Source organism: Rhododendron vialii, chromosome 2a (assembly GCF_030253575.1).
Source record: "Rhododendron vialii isolate Sample 1 chromosome 2a, ASM3025357v1".
Lineage (NCBI taxonomy): Eukaryota > Viridiplantae > Streptophyta > Magnoliopsida > Ericales > Ericaceae > Rhododendron > Rhododendron vialii.
The window spans coordinates 30,123,504-30,145,018 of record NC_080558.1 but is presented as its reverse complement, the minus strand read 5'-3'; the positions used below and the strand labels follow the sequence as shown (position 1 = coordinate 30,145,018).

Sequence of the window (21,515 nt, the reverse complement as noted above, 5' to 3'; positions counted from 1 at the left end):
ATTATTTAAAGTACTCGTACCTTATTATCCCTTGGTTATTAACCGTTAGGGGATTTATTATCCATTGGGTAAGAGGTCCATCTTTCAACTAAGTACTAGTCCTATTAAACTAATATTTTGTTAAGATTCCCGAGAGTACAAAGTACACTATTATATTAATTAAGTACTATTACTTTTTGTATTAGTTTTATGGGAGAATCTTGACCCTTTTAACCCTAAAGTACATTAGTACATATGTATATATTATATAAGTACTTGGATGATGTAATTTGCCTTAGTACACTTGTACCCATTTATTTGTTTATTGAGAAAATCTTAGTCTTTTAAACTTCTTTGATCTTTAGTACAAAAAGTACCCATTAATTTATTTTGTGTCTTGCATTAGTAGTACATATACATATGTATATAGCTAGTACATGAGAGAGAGAGAGAGAGAGAGAGAGAGAGGCCGAGAGAGAGGAGAAAAGGGAGAGGCCGAGAGAGAGGGAGAGAGGAGAGAGGAGCCGAGAGGGAGAGAGAGGGAGAGAGAGAGGAGAAGAAAGAAGAAGGATTTGATGTTTACCTTGACATTGGTCTCCCTTGTACTTCAAATCTTTCGTGATTACTCTTCCTAACCAAATCTTAACTCCATTGTCCTCCTTTGTACATCTTTCAATTGTTTAACCCAAGAATCATGTACCATTGTCTCCAAATCTTCTAAAATCCCATCCAAGGACTAACCTAGCCATGCAACCTACCAATTAGCCTCCAACCTTTCAATCAAACCTTGACATATGAAAGAAAGGTGAGACTTAGAGAGAGAGAGAGAGGGGCCGGCCAAAGAGAGAGAGGAGGGAGAGTTTGCCTATAAATAGAAGCTCACCCCAAGCTTGAACTCACACCTTCAACCATTGCTCTTCCTTCTCTCTAGAAATTCTAAGTGTTCTTACTTCCAAAGTTCTTGTTTTCTTGTGTTCTTGAGTGTTCTTGAGAGAAACCACCAAACCACTTTCAAAACCACTTCTAGATCCTTAAATTAGCTTAGTTAAAGTTAGTAAGTTGTTTCTAGGAAAAGAAAGTACAACTCTTTTCCTTTCGAAGCAAACCGACGCCGTTACGCCGCCGAATTCCAAAAACCGACGACCAAATCTTCATAGCCGACTACTACCGCCAAGAAGCAAGGTAGGATCTCCTTATCTTCCATCCCAAGTAGTTATCCTTATCTACTATTCCAAATATGAAGTAGTTTTGTACCCTAACTCTAAATATAAGTTCATTTGGAAGTAACTTCAATCATTTTAAAGTAGATAATATTATCTTTTGTTGGAAACGTATGAAATGCATGATGTTCATTATTAAATGATTCAAGCATGTCAAAGTAGTTTAGAATGGATGATCTTGTTAGATTGAATATTACAATGAATGATATCGTATATGAAAAAGTCCTACCACGGAGTCCATGCATGAGAACGAGACACGGAAACCAAGAAAATAGAAACATGACATCTAGGGTGTGGTTTATGAAAAGGCGTGTTTGAAGGGTATGAAATGTTTTGGAAACCGCAATGAGGCCGGACGTAGTAGCCCATTGTGTGGTGTGTGTTTTGTGTGCCAATGGGAGACCGGGACGACGGAACCATTGTGAGGATACTCGGGAGACCGGAACGGCGGAACCGAGGTTGGGTGTGTGGCTTGGTTATCCGCGTTACGGAGCCAATGCAATGTGTGCCAATGGGAGACCGGGACGGTGGAACCATTGTGAGGATACTCGGGAGACCGGAACGGCGGAACCGAGGTTGGGTGTGTTAAAAACGGTTTTTTTAAAAAGGCGATACGTGAAAAATATTGACATGGTCTACGAGGAGTCACGTAGGAGAAACTCATAAATCTTGGACACCAACGTTGATTGATTTTTCGAATACGGATGTATTGTTGTTAGTTAAATTGGTTAGACGAGCATGCTATGTGGAAATCTTTGACTATATGTTGTATTGTTGTAAGTTAAGGGTTAGAGGGTTTGGATTATTCTATTGAGCGTTGTAGCTCACGGTGTTGCCTTTTGGTGACCCTGACTTATTATATTGGTGGCGACACCGGTATAATATGTCAGACCTCATAGATGAACAAGGTGAACTTTACACCTTGGAGACATTTGGAGCCGAAGAGCTAGCCCGGATGGAGGAAGAAGCGGAGCAGTAGTTAGGAACCCTAGTTCCCTCCTTGTTGTTTTAAATTACTCTTGTAAGACTTTTGAGATGTAATAATGAGCCAAACTCTTAGACTCTATTTCAAATTTCAATAAAAATTGTCTTTTAACGTACCCAAAATTTGGGGCGTTACATTTCTCAACCTCAATAATTACCACACCTTTTCCCAAGTCCTTCTGCAAATTCCTAACTAGAAGACACCCTCCTTCATCATCATCCACACCCTCATTCACTACATATTCTATGTCATCACCATCAGACCTTAACCTCAATAATTACCACACCTTTTCCCAGGCCCTTAATCCACTGTAGGTAAAATCACTATCACTATCCCCATTAGTATGATTATCCCCACCATTACCACTTTCAGCAACACTGCACCCCTCCCTCCCTATCTCTTGCTCCTCCTCCTCCTCCTCCTCATCAGCATTTTCAACACCAGGATGTCGCCCCCAATTCCCCAAGTACTGAAGATCAAGTTCTTCTCCCTCCCACCCCAACCACTCCTCATCATCCTCTTCAACATCAAGATGGGTAACAAAACACTCAATATCCTTATCCACACCTTCATAGAGAATAAATATTTATGTTATAGCTACATCACTAGTAATCTCAGATAACCCATTCTCTATACCATGACCTGGTCTTAAAGACAAAAATGAGCGCCATGGGTGACACCCTATTTCTTGCATTACAGTCACTAAGTCAGCATAGGAAAACTCATAAGGTATCACTCTTGAATAACATATATCCCCATCAATGTAGATAAAGGGCAAAACATCCTTGAAAGCTAGAAACACTGCTCCTTCAACTTTTTAAAACAAAGGAATAAGACTCTTCAAAACAACCTTAGCATGCATTATCTTTAATTATTTAAAACCTCTTTTAAATAATTTCAATTTTAGAAGAGGGCGATGCATCCGTTTTATCAAAATAATTTCTTTCTCGATGCGTGGAGGGTAGAATGGACACATCTTTTAAAGTACAAATGATAATGAAATGAAACCAATTGGGTCTTAAAGTCAACTCAATCGGCTTTCTAATGCTTTAAACCATGCGCAAAACGGATCGGGAGTGCCCGGGGTAGCCTTGCAAAGTTTGGTTTGCTGTGCAATTAAACTTGGGCACTCAGGTCAAACCTGAGTGTTGACCAGCCAAACTTGAGTGCTCAGGACCCACTCTTGAGTGCTCAGGTCAAAGATTCTCTGCAGGTGTCAGGCAGGCCTGTCAGACATCTTTCTGCAGGATGCTCTCTTATGCAGACAGCTTGGCAGGCACATTCTAGTGCTTCCAGACAACGTTTTGGATCTCCAAGCCTTGACCAATGATGAATTCCACTTTCAAAAACTTCTATAAATACATGCATTGTGTTTGAGAAGAAGAGGGCCATTTTCCTGCAAGAGATAGGTCGATTTTTTTGTGAAAAAATCCTACTTTAGAGAGAGAGAAAGCCGAAAATCTATTTTGAGTCAATCTTCCAAACTAAAAACACCTCCAAAACCTCTCCACACACCAAAAACCTTAGCCTATAAACCAGTTTTCAAACCACAAACAAAGGAGTGAGTGTTTCAAGCAAAGGAAAGGTAGAAAAACCTTTCGAGTCGCTGTTTTCTCAATCTGAGGGGAGCCACCGGGCTCAAGTCAGTTCCTCATATTGACTTTGAGCTCGATCGACCTTTCATGCAAATCAAAACAATAGGACAAGACCTCTACACTCAGGAATACTCTTGAGTGCTCAAGAGCACTTCTGAGCGCTCAAATCCATATCCTTGAACTTTCTGGTCGAATCAATACTCCCAAGTCCAGGGTGTTTCTATTTAGTTTTCATGATTTTTAACATTCTGTTTAGTTTCTGAAAATATTCTAAAAGCTCTTACTTCCTCAAGTCTCAATAGTTATTTGCTTTCTCAGCTCAAACCACTAGTTCATTTCAGCACTTGCATCTTCTGATCATTTTTCAAGATTGTTGTGAGCCTCGCATCTGAGCACTCAAGAGCAATTCTTGAGCGCTCAGAAGTATTGTTAAGCGCTCAAAAGGGGTTTTAACACTAGCTTCTATTTTGTTGCATATCCTGCCATCTCATGTCTCTGGTTATAATCTGTACATCACTCACATGTATACACTCACGTACAATGTGTTTACAGTTTTTAACCCCCTTTTATTGTTCCCCCTCCTTTACTTGATTTAAAAGTTAAGTTGCAAAATGGTTTTGAAATCCCACAAGCACTAAGTAAAGACCGACCTTCTTGTCGGGCGAGAAGAGTGCCTTAAAACCATTCCCCTCTCGTAACCTGGCTGCCAAACTTACGTTGTCTTTGGTTATGATGGGGCGAGAAGAGTGCCTTAAAACCATTCTCCTCTCGTAACCTGGCTGCCAAACTTACGTTGTCTTTGGTTATGATGGACCGGTAAAAAGAAATAAAGCCTTTTCCAAATAAAAGCGATGGATGTCATTCAAGTTTGGTTCCTCGGGTAGCAAACTACTAAAACCCAGGTGGCGACTCCAAATTGAACACGCAGTTTGCAGATTTTCTTATTAAAGAAAAAAAGACGGCGCTTACTGCAAGACTGGTAGCCCACACTCGTACCACGTCCTCCTCAGTATATGATTAGCGACCCTCCCCAATACCTTTCTCACCTAGCCTACCCAGCTATCAGGATATGGACATGCTTTTAGTAAGGTCGTTCGATCCCTGTACTAAACAATTCTATAGCACTCAACCAACAATATCATGGTCAATTAACAATTATTCCACTTTTCAATAATATTCCGTAGGATTGAACAAATACCATGAGATAATCAATAGGAGTAGGAAACGAGAATAAAGAAAGGATTCCAGAAGTGGGAAGCATATCATATACTTCCCAGATTACCTCAAAATATGTTCGGTCGGTATGCCTACGGATTACATCGTCATGATCAAATGCCTTAAAAAATTTCCACCTTCAGACTAAAAACACCACTGACCAACCAATATTCATTTGAATAAATCTACCATTCAAAACATCAATAGCTATTCATAAAATGAACTCTCAAGCTTTTTCCCTCTTCTCTTTCTCTCTCTCTAAAACTCAATCAATTGGAAACAAATAAGTGAACAAGTGAGGTGTGAGAAATGGTATGGAAAAGCCTTGTATGTATAGGCAAAGAAGCCTCTCTCTCTCTCTCTCTCTCTCTCTCTCTCTCTCTCTCTCATGTACTGTACAATTTTAATTATGTGTTTAACCGAACTGTATGAATAATGTGGTGGAGAAGGACATGGGATCATTGTGTAAGAGTATATTAGTTGTGTCAATTGATGAAGTGGTTTTGTGGTTGAGGGGTGTCAGAGTAATTTGTAGTACATCAGTCATAAGTCGAGAGAAAATTTCATTTTTATGCCCTCCCTCACCTCATGTTGACTCTCCCTCTCTCACTCTCTAAACTCCATGTTTTCTTTTGCTCTCACATTCTCTCTACGATTGCATGTCCTTGGAGAGTGATTTTGGAAAAATCTTGAGTATTAAAGTTGTTTTATGGAGCAAGAGCTTTCTACGGATCACTTTGGGGTTCCACACATTTTTGGTTTGCATGATTAAACAATCAAGAACTTGTGCAATCGCGTGATCAAGCTTGAAGGGAGTTGTTCTTGATGGAAATCGCTTGTTCTAGGTTGGAGGAGGAGTTTTGTTGGTTGATCTAGATCAAGTTTGGAGCTTAGGGTTTGGCTTGGATCTTTGGGCTTTGTTCAAAACCCTTGAGGTAGGGATTTCTCACTCTCCTTATATGTTTTTGAGTTAATTTGGTGCCTTTTTGTTATGTTTGATCGCTTGTTTCAAGCCTAGACAAACGTGAAATGGATGTATGGAGTCATGACTACCCAGAATGTGAAGTGAATAAATGAGGTTCTAGCTACCCAGAATGTCTCTAGGTCCACCATTCGATGTGTCACTGGGTATTTGCCATGATACATTAAGATTGAAAGGAAAACATGACAAATGTGATACGGAAGTTGATAATTTGAGATGAGATAGAATAACGTACATGGGATGGAGTTAAAAGGCATATTTGATATATTCCTTTATTTGTTTCGATTTCACAAGTATAAGTCTTGTTCATTGAACTTGTATTTGTGTGTGGCTGATGCATCCTTTGGCATGCTAGGGCTATGAAAAGTATTTCCCTTGATATATTGTGGTTATCCTTGTTGTTTTCTATGAGTTGAATCTACGATAAATGTGAGACTATATGTGTTTGGTACATGATGTATATGTGACACGGTGAGGTGTGAGGATCTAATGAAAGTTTACATTGACATTTGCACATTAAACATATAATAAAAACTTGGAAGATAGTAATTTGGTATATGATAAACCTTGAGATTAGAATGAAAGGCGTGTGTAAGTGTCTATGTGGGTCTTTCATAACATATTGACTTTGAGATGAAATTGTACAAAGATGGAATTTGATAAATGATACCAAAGGTGTTAACTTGAGATTTGAATGACTGATTTGGGTAGGCGTGTGAGTTCTTGATGTCGTGTTATGGTATTTGTCGACGTGTCATTGCTCGCATTATGTTTTTCTTTCTTTTGCGTAGTGCGAATATTACGATGAGGAGTTGGTTAGGAAAATGGGACAAGAAAGAAAAAATGGTTGTTAAAGAGTCCAGAATGTCCCTACGCAGCTGAAATGGAAATTTAATAATAGGAATTGATATTGGTGATGGCAAGCTGAGACTTAAAGTAAAAGGTGTGTGTATGTGTGGGTGAGAGTGCTGGGGTGTGTGTAGAAGAGTTCTATAATTCTAGATTCGATATGAAATGGTACGGTGAATTGATTTCGAAGACCAACCTATTGAGATACAAGAACTAGTGAGCATAAGGGTCGAGTAATTTTTAAAAAAAATCAAAAGGGAAGTTGGCGTTGGCTAATGAAGTTTCCATCTTGAGTTTGACTTCACTGTTATCGTTGTTTGTCGTTCTTATATTTGTTCGGGGATTGTTTGGTATGAAAGCATAGTTGTGGTATGTTGAGGTGCAATACATTGAAGAGGGCCTTCATTTGCATTAGCAAGATAGACTAATAGTGGAGATTAGACGATAGCGATTTATTAGATGAGAAATTGAGATGGAAAACACATGGGGTGAGTGTTTTTGCGTGTGTTCAAAAGAGAGTTTTATGTTAGATGGAAAACACATGGGGTGAGTGTTTTTGCGTGTGTTCAAAAGAGAGTTTTATGTTATCTAAGGCAAGAGTAGTGTTGTAAGTTCTAATTTCATTTAAAACGAGATTGCTCTTATTAAAATATTTTCTTGGCATGTGTCATCTCATATGCATTTAAAGTTATTAAAATATTTTCTTAGCATGTGTCATCTCGTATTCGTTTAAAGCTATTACAATATTTTCTTAGCATGTGTCATCTCGTATTCATTTAAAGTTAGTAGAAAATTTTCTACTGGGTTGGCGTAGCTCAACCCTTCATTTTTAGATACTTAACATGGTGTACAACTTGAAGAGCTTAGAGTGTGTTGGCGGATGATCTTTTGAAAGCTTACTTAGGAGAGTTTATTCTACTCCCTCACGTAAATTATATTGAGGGTAAATGAAAATGTAACTTTAATTACAATCTTTTGATTTTGGAGGGATGTAATGGATAATATGACTTTCTCTTTTGCATAGTTGTGAAAGGTTCGGTTGGAGTAAAGTGGATTTATAATTCAAAAGATGATGGCTTTGGAAATGAAGGACAAAAAATAGGGTGAATAAAACAAAAAGTGGTGTGAATTCTTAAATTTCCAATAATTAAAATAATTCCTGGATAAATAAATTTTCCTACCAAAATGTTGAAACCTGCTACCTAGAGAACCAGTTAGAGAGAGATGGGTAAAAAAGACGTTGAAGTGTAGCTTTTAATTGTTGTAAGTATGTAATATTTTGTGAAAAATGTTAGCATAAGATATGGTACGTAGAGCTAGTATTCATGGTAAACATAATGACGTTTCTTGGGAGAGAAAACATAAAATCACCTTACTTTTAGGAGGTGGTTTTGATCCAAAAGCTTAGATTAACCTAAAACTTGATCTAAAGGTTTTTATTTACTGGGGCATCAATACCCCAATACTCAATACCACATTGGGCCATCATAGAAAAATTCCTCTCTCTCTCTCTCTCTCTCTCTCTTGAGCGGAGGAGGCGACCTATTGATGAGCATATCTAGATTGATGTTGACACTCAAAAACAACAACAAAAAAAAATTCAATTCATTCTTAGTTCCTAAGTTCAGTGGTATAAGAAACAAAAAAAAAAGAGACACAAAAACGCCTCCCATAATATGGAATGTGCCCTCTGAAGAATCTACTCCTTGTTCTGTGCATACCCATTGGTGTTGGTAACAGTAATGCTTCTACCCAGACATTCGGATACAGATCCAGACACATCATAGTTTTCTAATGCATGTGGGTCACATAGTGCATTTTGTGACCCACATGCGTGTCCCTTCCACTGCTTGTGTCTGTACACGTAGATGTGCAGATCATATAGACCTTCCACTGCTTGTCTGTACATGTAGATGTGCAGATCATATAGATTAGATTAAAGTATATTAAGAAAGTCCATGACCAACTGAACGAGAAAAAAGGTAAAAATCCATATTTTCTGGACCTACAACACACTCGTGAACAATAACCATTTCCAGTCACATCCACTACTATGAGATTTAACGCTACATCTCCATTCATGGGTAAAACCTGTTGAAGTCCATAAACAAAACGCAAGCCCCCAATCTCCTAGAGAAGAATGATGATTAAAAGAAGGTACAAGCATTAACAGAATCAGAAGAACACAATATGCTTATTCAGGTCACTAAGTGCCACTTGACCTCCACTTAATGTACAAAGTATCCATCAGTATCAATCTACATTTCAACATTGCCCAAGCTAAATATGCTTGCACTTTAATATATCTTTTACATGATTGCTGACTACCGTTTAACCTCACATTATTACCAGCTAGAAGTGAACTTGCCTAACAAACAAGAAGCGGCAAAAGAAAAACTTAAACGTAATTGGATAACTATCTGCATCTCCATAAGCAATTAATGTAAACCCAAATTAATAATACTATCCAAGGGTAAAATAAGGTTAAAGGAACATCATATACATTATTTGGTGCAAAATTTGCAATTCAAAAACTACGTACCTATTATTACACCAATTGGCAGAAAATCCAAAACAGATGTCTGCATGACCTGCAGAGCAAGGCATCAAAAATACACCAAGGTGCAGGTTCCCATTCAGGAGAGCATGTTATGACAAGCAATCACTGACAAGCTGGTTTGAAAACCCTTTTAACCTGTCACATTCATACATTCTTGGTGTGGAACATAATTTCTATTAAATTTTAGGTCTGCTACACAGTCCTATAGGGTCTCTTAGTTGAACCTTCATTAGCCACCTACTCAGGCTGTTCCTCATTCGCAAATGAAAATATTGCCAATCCTTTCACCAAAATGGCAACATGAAGCCATCGTAATCCAAGACAATTTGCATACTACATAGTTAACTAGAAAAATTGGCACCCCTAAGGAATTTGCAATCTGAGAATGAGTAGATTCAGTGGAAGGATAGCAACGGCTGGTTTAGCCATCTAAAGAACACAGAACATATGACTATGTAGTGTATGACATGCAAGATCCTCAAATGACTAAACCCCAGTAGCACAACACGCGCACATATTAGACCCTCTCATTTGTTCTTACTGTGCAATGACACAACTAATCTATCACCCTTTCTAATTGTAATTTAAATTCTCCAGAGGACCTATTGGTAGCATAATAAATTACCTCAAAAGAGTCGTGATTGAGTGTTGTGGCTTGTCTTGTGGAGCCATAAACACAACTTAATAAAAATATGTGATGCACTTGATCAGAAGAGCAATTTGGTATTTGTCAAGTCTCGATTACCAAAGAACGCTCACACCCTAGCAAATTGTGTCTTGGAGTTCGAAACATGGCACACCTTCAGTTCAAACAAAGAATTCAGCCATCCAAAGCAGTCCCCAAAATTCTTTTAAAAAAAAAAATTTCAAATGTAAATACGCTAAATATCAAGGGACATCTAAAAAACGGCTAGTATTTTCCGAGAAATGGGTTTGACATAGTTCAAATGGAAGCTAATTATCTATTTTGCAAGTTTACCCTTCGGAAGAAGAATATTCTAGTGTCATAATCAATAGAAGGTTATCCCTATCATAGAATAATTAAAGGCATGAAGCATAGAATTTGCATTCCACTTAACCTAGGTTCAAACCAATGAGAGAGTACATAGCATGGTCGACGAGGACAGAAACCAAGAAGAACAGGAATGATAGTAAAGGAATTTTGCTAGTGGAACTTATACACTGAGCACAACTAAAGAGCTTTGACAGAAAGATGTTACCAATAATAACAAATGGTAAGAACTAATGGAAGAGGTAGACCTGCAGAGGAATAAGGGAGAGCCTAGAATTTCCCTTTTGAAGCAAAAGGATGTCCTAAATAGCACTTATTTCCATAGTCTGCAAGCCAACATAATACTAGGAGCTATTGTACTCTTGCCATACGGTGCCTTGACATCAGTGTGAGAGGGTTACCCAACACATTTTACAACCCAAATCAAGCCAAGCTGTGTCCCAATCACCTAAAATGCTTTTTAGAGTCAATTACCCAGGGAATGTACTTTTCCTATCAAACACTCTCACATTTTCATTTGTACATTAATCAAAACACCTAAGAGGGAAAAGATATCGCTAAATGGAAGCTTTCAAAAGTAAATCTCTCTTGTTTGAATAACAGCACACCATCATTGGTAGAATCAAATAGGGATGTCAATTGATAATCCATGTGTATCCTCAAGGATCCAAAGGTAAATCGATGCACACCATAAAAGTAATCTTTCCTTTGGTTTACTTTGTATTCAATCTTCCTAGTTCCTTTCGTCACTCTTAACACAATCAAGGCAGCAAAGCTATTCATGCACCAGTGGTATTTTTACCACAGTTCCATTCCTTATGAAACAAGGGTTTCCTATCAGCATCCCCTAGCTTGTCATCCCTTTCAAGGCCATCCTCGCATCATACAGACATATTTTGCAGTTCTTTTTTCATTAACAATTAACTAAAATTTTAAGCAGAAGACTTGCAATCTTCACCAAAGACTAGTACCTAACGCTGAAAATTTGTGTAGCTCCCTGACGTTAAAATATCATTTTTGCGTTGTTCCAACTAATCCTCATGCATTTTCAAACTAAGAAATTTTAAAAGTGTGTGTGGCTTATCATAGAAAGAGGACAAACTTAAACTAACAGTTAGCATAAGCAATTAAAGTAAATTTAGGTGAAAAGAACCAACAAGATAATGCAACAAGCAATAGAAGCAAGAAATGAAAGATAAATGAAGGCACAACAACGTACATAACAAGTGTCACCTGTATTATATGGGATTGATCCCCACCCCCTTCCCAACCTCAAAACAGACGAAATAAATGAAAAAGGAGTAAAAGGTTTGCGCACACAACTAGCCAACAAATTCACATTTCCCACTACCACTTTTAATGTCAGTTTGAGATCAAGTTCTATCTTATAAAAGGTCACAATTGAAAGTTCTAAGCAAAAGACCCAAAATCCTTTTGTACACTTCAGTTAACCGTCACACTCTAGCTACTATCATACACTAGTATTAAACCATTATCATTTCACACACCAAGTACTCTTGTTGTTTGTCTTTGTGTTCCCCAAACTTCATTTGCCAAAAGCAACTAACTTCACTTCGCCGAAACCAAAAGGGTAGATCAATTCATTAATTTCTTGCTTTTCACAAGTACTTCACTCTTTTGAATTTATAGAGTTACTAAAACTGGGTAATAGAAAATATCTCCCAGTTTGAAATAATCTTTCCCAACATCATTCCCTTTTCTTTTCTTGCTAAATTTTTTTAGAAGTTTTTGATGATTGAACACATGTCCATACTAACCACGCTATACTACATAATATACTAGTTGCAACAAAATGCCTTTTTTTTTGAATGGCAACAAAGCGCTTTAAAATCTGTTTTATTTAATATTCGTAGGTTATTCCGATTCTTGGAGAAGCATATCTAGTTCCTCAACTTCATACTTTGTGATAACTCACCAGGCTTCTTGAAACTAATAGTACCATATCTTGAATAATCAAAGCTCTACCACAATATATTGGACAAGTCGTCATTTATAAAAACCATGATCTAAAACATCATCCTAGCACGTTTGCTTTTTTACGCAAATCATGATGTAAAATTTAAGTAATGACGCAATGATGCGAATATCACTTTCCGTATCGTAGAGCTATATTCTTTGCAATAAAGCTACAGCACAATGACTGAGCATCAAATATCTGATTGCATATAAGAGTCAACAGAACAGTTTAAAAAAGAAAAGTTTAGAAAAACTATTCCCTTTATTTCACAATGAAGTAATTCAAATACACACCCTTATGAAAATATAACCTCCTATATCTGTACAATGCAAACATAGAGCAGTTCTGAATAATCCACAACTACCTTTGCCACAAATTTGATTGAGAACTCAAAGAGATTGTCAAAAGAAGAGAGAGAAGAAAGGGACGAGGGACAGAGCTGCTAGAACAAACAACTTATAATATATCCATTGTCTAAATAAACTATACCAAGAAACCAAATGAGGAATGAATACTGAGATCTAAAATGAGGATAACTTTTCCTAAAACAAGATGACGGGATCAAAGAGTTGTTATATTGAGCAAATTAGGAGAGAACAGGGGACTTTTATTCCTTTTTACCGAATCTCTTGGCAATGATGGGGCGAACATCATCAGCATCAACTAGTGTCTCAAGGAAGGGAAGTAATGAAATTAGTGCAGAGTCAGATGGGTCATCAAACCAACTCTTAATAGGTATCCCATTATTCACTTGCAACCGAAATACCTGAAAAAAGCAAAACAGAAGGATTTAATAGTTACTTCTCCAGCAAAAGAAACTTCTGCAACAGAAACTTGCACTACTTGCTTGTCTATATTCCTTCAAGGCATCCCCAAATGTTTCATTATGTCACCAAAAACAAAAGTAGAGGCTCATTTTCTTCTCACACTCCAAATTCCTAAGTGAAACAATTAAATCGTCATTAGGTACTGTCCTACAACACTCTAAGCCCCAGTGTCAAATCTTTGCAAGTTTTATCTCATATGTGTTAGCTACCTTCTTACACAGGCCAACTGTTTCAAGGAGTGGGTCACAGCCAAACATCCTCGTCGTGGTGAATTTGTGCTAAAAGTATTAATTAAAGTAAATACTACTGCAATGTGTTCATCCAACAAACATATCTTACTCTCACCTATCAATTTTTGCCTAACAAAAGTAGAAAATATATGTACATGTACAAGTCAGAACGAAGAAAAACAGGTCAAATCCAATGGGCAGGTAATCTACCTGTGGGGAATTATCAATTATAGCAACTTTAGCAAGATCCACACCTAAAACTGTCAAGTCCTTAGTGTAACTTCCATCTGAAAAAATGCATGATTCACGATAAGCTCGACGAGCAATAAGTTTTCCATCTGGATCCAGTATATCCAGAAGTTGTTCAGCATAGATGCTTTGACTGGCTGTGAACACCACTATTTCAAACATCCCAGCAACCCTCTCCAGGAACATCCGAAGGTAAGGCCTCTGTTTCACGTACACTTTGTGCTCCTTCATGTTGAAGAAAACTGGAAATGTGAAATCCGCATCGTCACAATGCTCCAGTGTAGAATGGACAAGTGTTTCTGTAGAAATGAAAGCCATTGTGACAAACCTTTGGAAGCATTGAAAAGTTCTTGAAATAAGTTCTATACATGAAAGCAGTCAACAAATTATAAGTGTTGTTGGAAATTGTCCCACATTGGTTAATTATCTCCACCAAAACTAGTATATGAGCCTGAGCGGCATCTCCACTCATTGCCAATTGGTTTTGAGTTAGATGCTTCAACATGGATAGGAGCTAGGTTTTCATAGGCGTTTTCCCTTTGTTTGTGCCATAGTTGCACTTTGTTTCGTTGTGATCCGCGTGTTCTGGATCCTTTGTTGACCGCTCCACGTGCAAGTCGAGGGTCGCACATGAGGGTGAGTGTTGGAAATTGTCCCACATCGGTTAATTATCTCCTCCAAAACTAGTATATGAGCTTGGGCGGCCTCTCCACTCATTACCAATTGGTTTTGAGTTGGATACTTCAACAAGTGCAATGCAAATGTGGGTTTTGAAATATCTAAGTATAGTATGTAATATGTAAAATTCTTCTTGACAAATAAATTGGATCACATAGAAGGCTAAGAAGCACGGATATGGATCGGATGCAGAAATCAGCAATTCTAAATAAATGGGGACACAAAAACAGCAGAGTACATGGCAAACAACAAGGGTTTATAATTTATAACTGTACATATTTTGCTGTTAATCGTTTGAATACTGTATCCAAAATAACTATAATTTGAATTATAATTTGCAATTACCATTTAATATTTGGATACTACAATTTCAAGGAGGGTGACTTTAGTTGCAATTTTTGCCTTCTATTCTTTTTTAATATTAAAAAGTAAAAACTAAGACCACAAATTTATCCGTCATGTCTCCACCTATGTCTTATTGACAAGGGTGTCCCCAATGTGTCCCCTGCTAAAAAATTAGTTGGACAAGCCACCTGGCATGTCCCAAACATTTCCCATTGTGCCATGTGTCACCAATGTGTACGACACATACGACAAAGATATGGCAACCAGTTAGATGTGTCAGTCCTTCCTAAATAAATGGAAATAGAATCAATGTCACTAGAAAAAAGATCCAAAGATCCGACTTTTCTCACCATCCAAATCAAGTACTAGTGTAACCGATTTCGTTATCCGGGATCCCTTAGGCAACATGGTGGGCGGAAAAGTTAGTGGCACATCTGGTAGGTCAGGCAGATTTCTGATAAACATATGTGGATCAAAGCTCTCTAATTGATCAGAATCTGAGTAGGGATTCGCATCAGGTTCCTGGTTGCAGGATCTCAATTGATGGATTGCGACATACAAGCTTGAAGCATCTGAATTTGAGGTTTCCTCGCATTTTCTTCCATCAAGATAACTGCTTGCCTCCAAAGTATCCTCCAGGAAAGGCAATATCATGCATTCCTCAGCCACATCAAACAACATACTTGGTTCATCACATTTGTAATCAAGCATGCAATTAGTATCTTTCATGTCGTCATAAACTAAGTTGCCTTCGACGGGTATGCCTGTAACAATCATGTCAGAAATGTAGAAATCTGAGACATTGCAAGTTTGATATTCACATGAGCTTGTGCTGTTATCGTCACTTTCATCAGTTCCCAAAACCGGTGAATCAAGATCTTTGTCACTCCCTAGACAGAGTGAGAAAAACACAAGGGGTTTTGTAGTCAGTTTTGATCCCATTTTGGCATGAAATCTTTGCAAACCTAAGACATGCTTGAAATGTTTCAGAACATAATACAATAAACTGATGTATTCCGCCTTTCAAAAAAAAAAAACTGATGTATTCCCTTTGAGAACAACCAATAAATGAAAAGCTTTTTTGAGATGCGAAAATATAATCCAAATAATAAATGTATGTTCTTTGAAAAAATCCAGTAAATGAACCTAAGACGTGCTTGAAATGTTCAGAAACAACCCAACAAATGAACAGAATTATGCACATTTGCAGACAATCTCGACAGTACTCCCATCTCCAAAATGTTTATCTTTATTCAAAGAAGTAGAGTTGGAATGTATCTAATACATTATTGAGGTGGTGGTGTTCAGGAAACAAATGGACCATGTTTTAGTGCAATTTCTGGCATAGTGGTGATATAAATGCATTTGCAATAATGTGAACCCAATTTCTTTAGAGAGCCTTCCACAGGAAATTTTGAGCTATGGGAAGCTTTAAGCATCAATATCGCATTTAAAACAACAAAATGAAAATAATGACCATGCCGACCATTTTCCGGAAACATAAAGAAGTGAATTTGAACATTCTCATTTGCACAGGTGGAATAAAGTGACAATTTGCTGACATTTCAAAAGTAAACCAAAAAAGAGATCATTCTCATGTCAAAATCAAACACTCTGAAGCAAGCCTCTGATAAAACTTAAAAACATTCACCCACTCAAAAGGACAATACAGAATAACCAATACAAATATAAATATACCTGTATCATTGTTCACTTCACTGCGAATTTCAACTGACTCCAAAATAGGTGAGAATATTGTCTCCAAGTTTGACGTACAGGTGGCTGGTGAAGATTCCTGCAATCAACCATCATTTGTCACTTATGGCAATCCTTAAATTCAAGGATTATATTGTCACAGTTTTTAAGGATTAACAGTCGTAAAACACATGAGAGGAGCAGAAACAAGAAATAAATAAATCGTCAGCTTATATTCCCCTTCAATAATTAGTTCAAGTTTGTAGTTAACCAAATTTGGCATATTGACACCCTAGGCAACCTAAAGTTCATATTCTGCAAGTCTCCAGAATTTCTTCAGATAATTAGAGGAGGAAATGCCTCCAAAAAAATCCATGAGATCCTATGAAAATAAGAGGGACTCTCTTTATGCTAATGTGATGAAAGGTGAGAAGGAGTATGGATGGTGAGAGTATGGCAAGAAGGTGAAAACCTGGCAGAATCGTACAAGAGAAAAGAAACCAGAATGAACCAAAAAAGAAAGGCAAGAACTTCGTAGGTTCCAAGAATATAGAAGAAGCCCAGCATAGCATAGAGTTATAGGAGTAGAAGGGTAATCCATTCTGCTATGGTTATGGGTGACTTATGTGCAGTTGTGCACAGCATGAATCTAATGAGGTTCATGTTATTTTCTCTTGTTTTATTTTAATCATTAAAAGAAGTAATTTCTCCACAAAAAAACAGCAGCAACAAAATGAAATGGGAGAAAAGTATGCAGCAAAGATTGTACGTATTAAATCATGAAATCACAAGCTATACAAAATGAATAACCTTTATTAGGTAGCGATTATACTATTCAATAAAGATGAGAATTATGCTTTTCCTTACCATTCTCCTAGAGATTGCAGAATCTATTATAGGCAATAGGTGCTTTTCGGATGGAAGATTTTCTTCAGCGAGCACTTCATGATGGTCAACAGCTACGTCATCTATGTTCTCCTGAGCATGTACTTTATCGCTAAGTGAAACTACAACAATGATAGGTGTGATTAGAAGAGGATCCCAAATGAGGCCGTGGCAAGTAATTTTTCTTATTTCAGGAAAAGGTGTACAAATAGTGTACACAACTGCAAAAACTATGGGAACCAGTTAAGGCTGAAGATTGATAGGCTTTCCAAACGATACTACATATATTTTGTTTTTGTTCATTCCATTTGATGCCCAGACACCAAGTTATGATGAATAGTCCAAGGGATGTAATTGAGCATTATGCAATAAAATCGAGTTGTTATTGCCATTTCTGCAAAACATAATTTCTTAAGCATCTTTCTTTCCTTCAAAAGTGGGGGCCAAAAAAGGAAAACATTCTCACAATCATTTTGGCTATGAACCGAAGATTATGCTCAAAACTATATTAACTTAATTTCAGCTCAACAGCTGTACAAACATAAAACATATGATAGCTGTAAGCCTGTAACTTTCACTGATATACCAACTAGATAGTTTAAACGTCAAGTAGAATAGTAGCACACAGTTTTTACTCCTACAACAAGAATAGTATATGGATTCTCCCTAAAGTGAAACTTTGAATCAGAATTTAACGCAAGCCTTGGATTTCTGATAGGACACAAAACCAGATCTCAGATTTCAGATATAGAGAGAGACAGTCTAACTTAGCAACTTGATAAAATTTGGTATCATCATGGTTTGAAACATCCCGAGTAGTTTTCCAAACTGTCACTTGTCCATGCATTTTGAATTTTTTATGACATTGGGTTGAAAAATTCTGTGTGCTTTTAGTATATAATGCAGAGTGACTATTATCATTTTGATGCATTTTTTCTGAAATCACATAGAAAATGTCAAGGCTATTGCCACCCCAATAGGGTGCAACAAAAAACAGATGCTAAAATGTGATTGGATTACAAAGTTGGATCAGTTCTACCATATAACCACATGCCACAGCGCTTCTCCAATAGATACCATATAGCCTCTATTGACACCAACAAGACATTATTTTCCCCATTAGTTTTTCATTGTAATTGCTAAAATACCACACTTACCATCTTGACAATGTTGGATGCAAGCATCACATCCTTTTGCATGTTGAGAAATCTGGACACGAGAGCAAGAATTCTTGGATATCCTATTCGACTTCTGGCATACACGGAGACCATTTTTGTTCCTTAAACACCCTGTGGTTGACTTGGTCTTCATTTTTAACGATGGCATTTGATCTGTCTTGATAATATGTACCACAATCTTGATTTGAGTGCATCAGTGGAGGAGAGAACACCAGTCCAGCTAGACAATCAATAGAGTGGCAAGAGACTGGGATAAGAGATGATTACTAGATTCAATATAACATGAACAAGATAAATCATAGAAAGTTTAACCAAAAACGGAGTCCAAATTGATAGAAAGGTCAATACTGCATTAACCCTCCAAAAAGAAATACATAACCTTGTCGGACACCCCATTCATTTAGAGTTCGATTGGGAATTCTATTTCTAACTTTGGCATGTTCATATGCAAATAGTGATAAGCAAGCTTGATAGTTGACCATGTTTCAAAGGATGGGAAGTTTCTCTGCAAGCTATCTTAGACTACCGGATAATTATTTCCACTGAAAATAGAGACAACTGCTGGAAGTGACAAGAACAAAGGATTTGTTTTATCTTTTGGTTTCATTTATCCAACACATAAAGATAAAAATACAATTGTTGTCTGGATTATGCAATCTTTTCTCATCATTTGGAAACAAGCGATCACAATGCAAGTGGAAGGAGACTGATATAACCCCTTCCATGCACAAGCCAGTCACTATCACAAGGTAAAACAACCCACCCCTCCGTATTTTAACTTTATCTTGCTTGTTTCAGCTATAAAAAGAAAAAGAAAAACTGGAAACAAAAAACTAGATTTATGTCTCAAAAAGATTTTCCCATCCCTCTCCACTCCATCTGTACCAAATGATAATGGTCAGTAATGCACATCTCCACCTCACACACATAACACAGACAAAAATCTTAAACTTTGACTTTTGCAAGTATTTATCTCGGATAAAATAATTTTTTCCCTTTCTCCTAATAAATTCAAGAAGAGAAAAACTAGCCTAGTCAGATTGGGTAAAGTTGAAAAAATTTAACATTACATAAAAGAGAATCAAATAACAGAACTTTCAGAGTAAGACATGTACACAAATATCCCAAACAAACCCAGTAATACAAGGATATACCCCAAGGTGAGAATATTACAAATTGACTATAAAAAAAAAGAAGATATTATAACACAAATAGTAGCGCCACAATCTCGAATTCTCATTCCAGAAGAACATCAAACATATTCCAAGTAAACAACGAAGTCAACCCAATTGACTACATCCAACAATCATAAGTAACAGAATCGAATCCCCCCAAAAACAAAGCCCAGAGACAATTCACTAACACGCAAACAGCAGCAATCATCAGAGAACCATTATTAGAAGCAATCTACAAATCAAAAACCCTAGAAATAGACCAAAAACTGACTGAACAACTGCTTGTTCAGTTGAATAAATCTCTGTTTTTCGGTCATATATACACACGAAACAGAGAAATGAATAATCAACTGATAATATAGGTGTAGAAAATAGTAAATTCTAGAACATAGTACATATGTCGGAAGCGATCAGAGGATCAAAGAAGAGAACTTTCAGATTACCAAAATAACCCCCGTAAGACCAGACTACCCAAGGTAAGAAATCATAAATCAGCGCAAAAGGAAGAACAAGAATATAACGAAACCAGTAGCACAAAAGCATCGAATTCACATAGCAGAACACCAAAAGAATTCCAAGTAAACCCCCCGGAAAAAAAAACGAAGTCAACCCAATTGACTGCATCCAACAATCTTGATCAACAAACGGCACAAGAACAAAGCCACACAACGACTCAGAACCACAGAAGCAATAACAATCATTAGAAAAATTCGTAATTGGAAGCAATCTACAAAACTTAAACCCTAAGGAACAGAAACAGAGCTCAACAGCAGGTTATTCAGTTGAATTCATATCAGTTTTCCAGTCGATGTAGAAACATAAAAGAAGAGATATATTACTAATCATCAAGTGATAATTTTTGGTGTAGAAGAAATAGTGAATTCGAGAACAACTACTTGTGCATACCTGGTTAGCAACCAACTCTCTCTCTCTCTCTCTCTCTCTCTCTCTCTCTCTCTCTCCATACATATATACAATGACGCGCTTTCTCTCTCTAAAGCACGCATACACTTTCTTCTCTCTAGGGGGGACCTTTTTAACTCCCGCGTGGGAACGGTCAGGAAGCAATTTAGCATATGTTATGAGTTTGACCTGGGTTGGGGATGGGATGGACGGCAGCGATCTAAAGTTGAGGTAAGCTGGTTTCAGCCGGTGGGAAGTTGCCACGTGGAGAGAGGGTCCAGTACACGTGCAGGTTCGCTGAAAGAGAGGAAGCCGTGGAAGGGGAGGGGAGGGCTGCTCACAACGAGGGATGACAATCTCGACTGAATCGATAGGTACCAAAATAATAATCAAAATTTTTTCTCAAATCACAACCGAAATTTTTCCTGCGGGCACGGGTATGGTTGAGGTATGGGATAACCAAACGGACCCAAACCGTAACCGATAACTGAATCGAAACGAGTTAATTACAAAAATACACAAGCATATATATAAACATACACGTACGTTAGACTAGGGTTTCTCTCATTTTGGCTCCACGCCTCCACACCTATTCTCACTTCTCATTTTGACGATTCCAAATCTGAGTCTCTGTTTCTCTCTCTCTCTCTCTATTCGTCCGACGACTCTCACTCTCAGAGACTCAAACCTCAGTCATTTCTCCATTCCTCCATAAAAAGGTTAAGACCAGACGTCACCAGAGAGCCGAGAGCGGCAATCGTGATTCGTGAGAGATCTCTATGTGTGTGTTATTCTCTCTCTCTCTCTCTCTCTCTCTCTCTCTCTCTCTGTGGCCGATTTTGGTATTTCTGTTTGACCAAAAGAAGAAAATGGTTAGAGGGTTTGAATTTGTTGAATCTGTCTGAATATGTAATCTTCTGAATCTGTAATTGAAATTTTAGCTTGAATCTGTAATTGAAATTTGCTGAATATATG

The 21,515-nt window shown here is 37.5% G+C and overlaps 1 protein-coding gene across 9 annotated transcripts; it reads right to left on the bottom strand.

The window, feature by feature from the left end:
• Positions 1–8,509: 8,509 nt before the first annotated feature.
• On the bottom strand, positions 8,510–20,706 carry LOC131313585 (uncharacterized). Of its 9 annotated transcripts, none has more exons than XM_058341973.1 (9): positions 20,544–20,706; positions 18,442–18,682; positions 17,267–17,406; positions 16,403–16,499; positions 15,055–15,594; positions 13,643–13,980; positions 12,997–13,141; positions 9,368–9,416; positions 8,510–8,681 (listed from the first exon to the last, which is right to left on the bottom strand). In XM_058341973.1, the coding sequence occupies exons 2-9, from the start codon at positions 18,608–18,610 to the stop codon at positions 8,525–8,527; spliced, it is 1,635 nt and encodes a 544-aa protein (XP_058197956.1). In that variant the 5' UTR covers positions 18,611–18,682; positions 20,544–20,706; the 3' UTR covers positions 8,510–8,524. The 9 variants fall into 9 exon arrangements, 8 of the variants coding, with proteins under 8 accessions (XP_058197956.1, XP_058197987.1, XP_058197963.1 ...); XM_058342004.1 differs by having other exon boundaries at positions 15,055–15,468; XM_058341980.1 differs by having other exon boundaries at positions 18,442–18,709; positions 20,544–20,694.
• Positions 20,707–21,515: the final 809 nt, after the last annotated feature.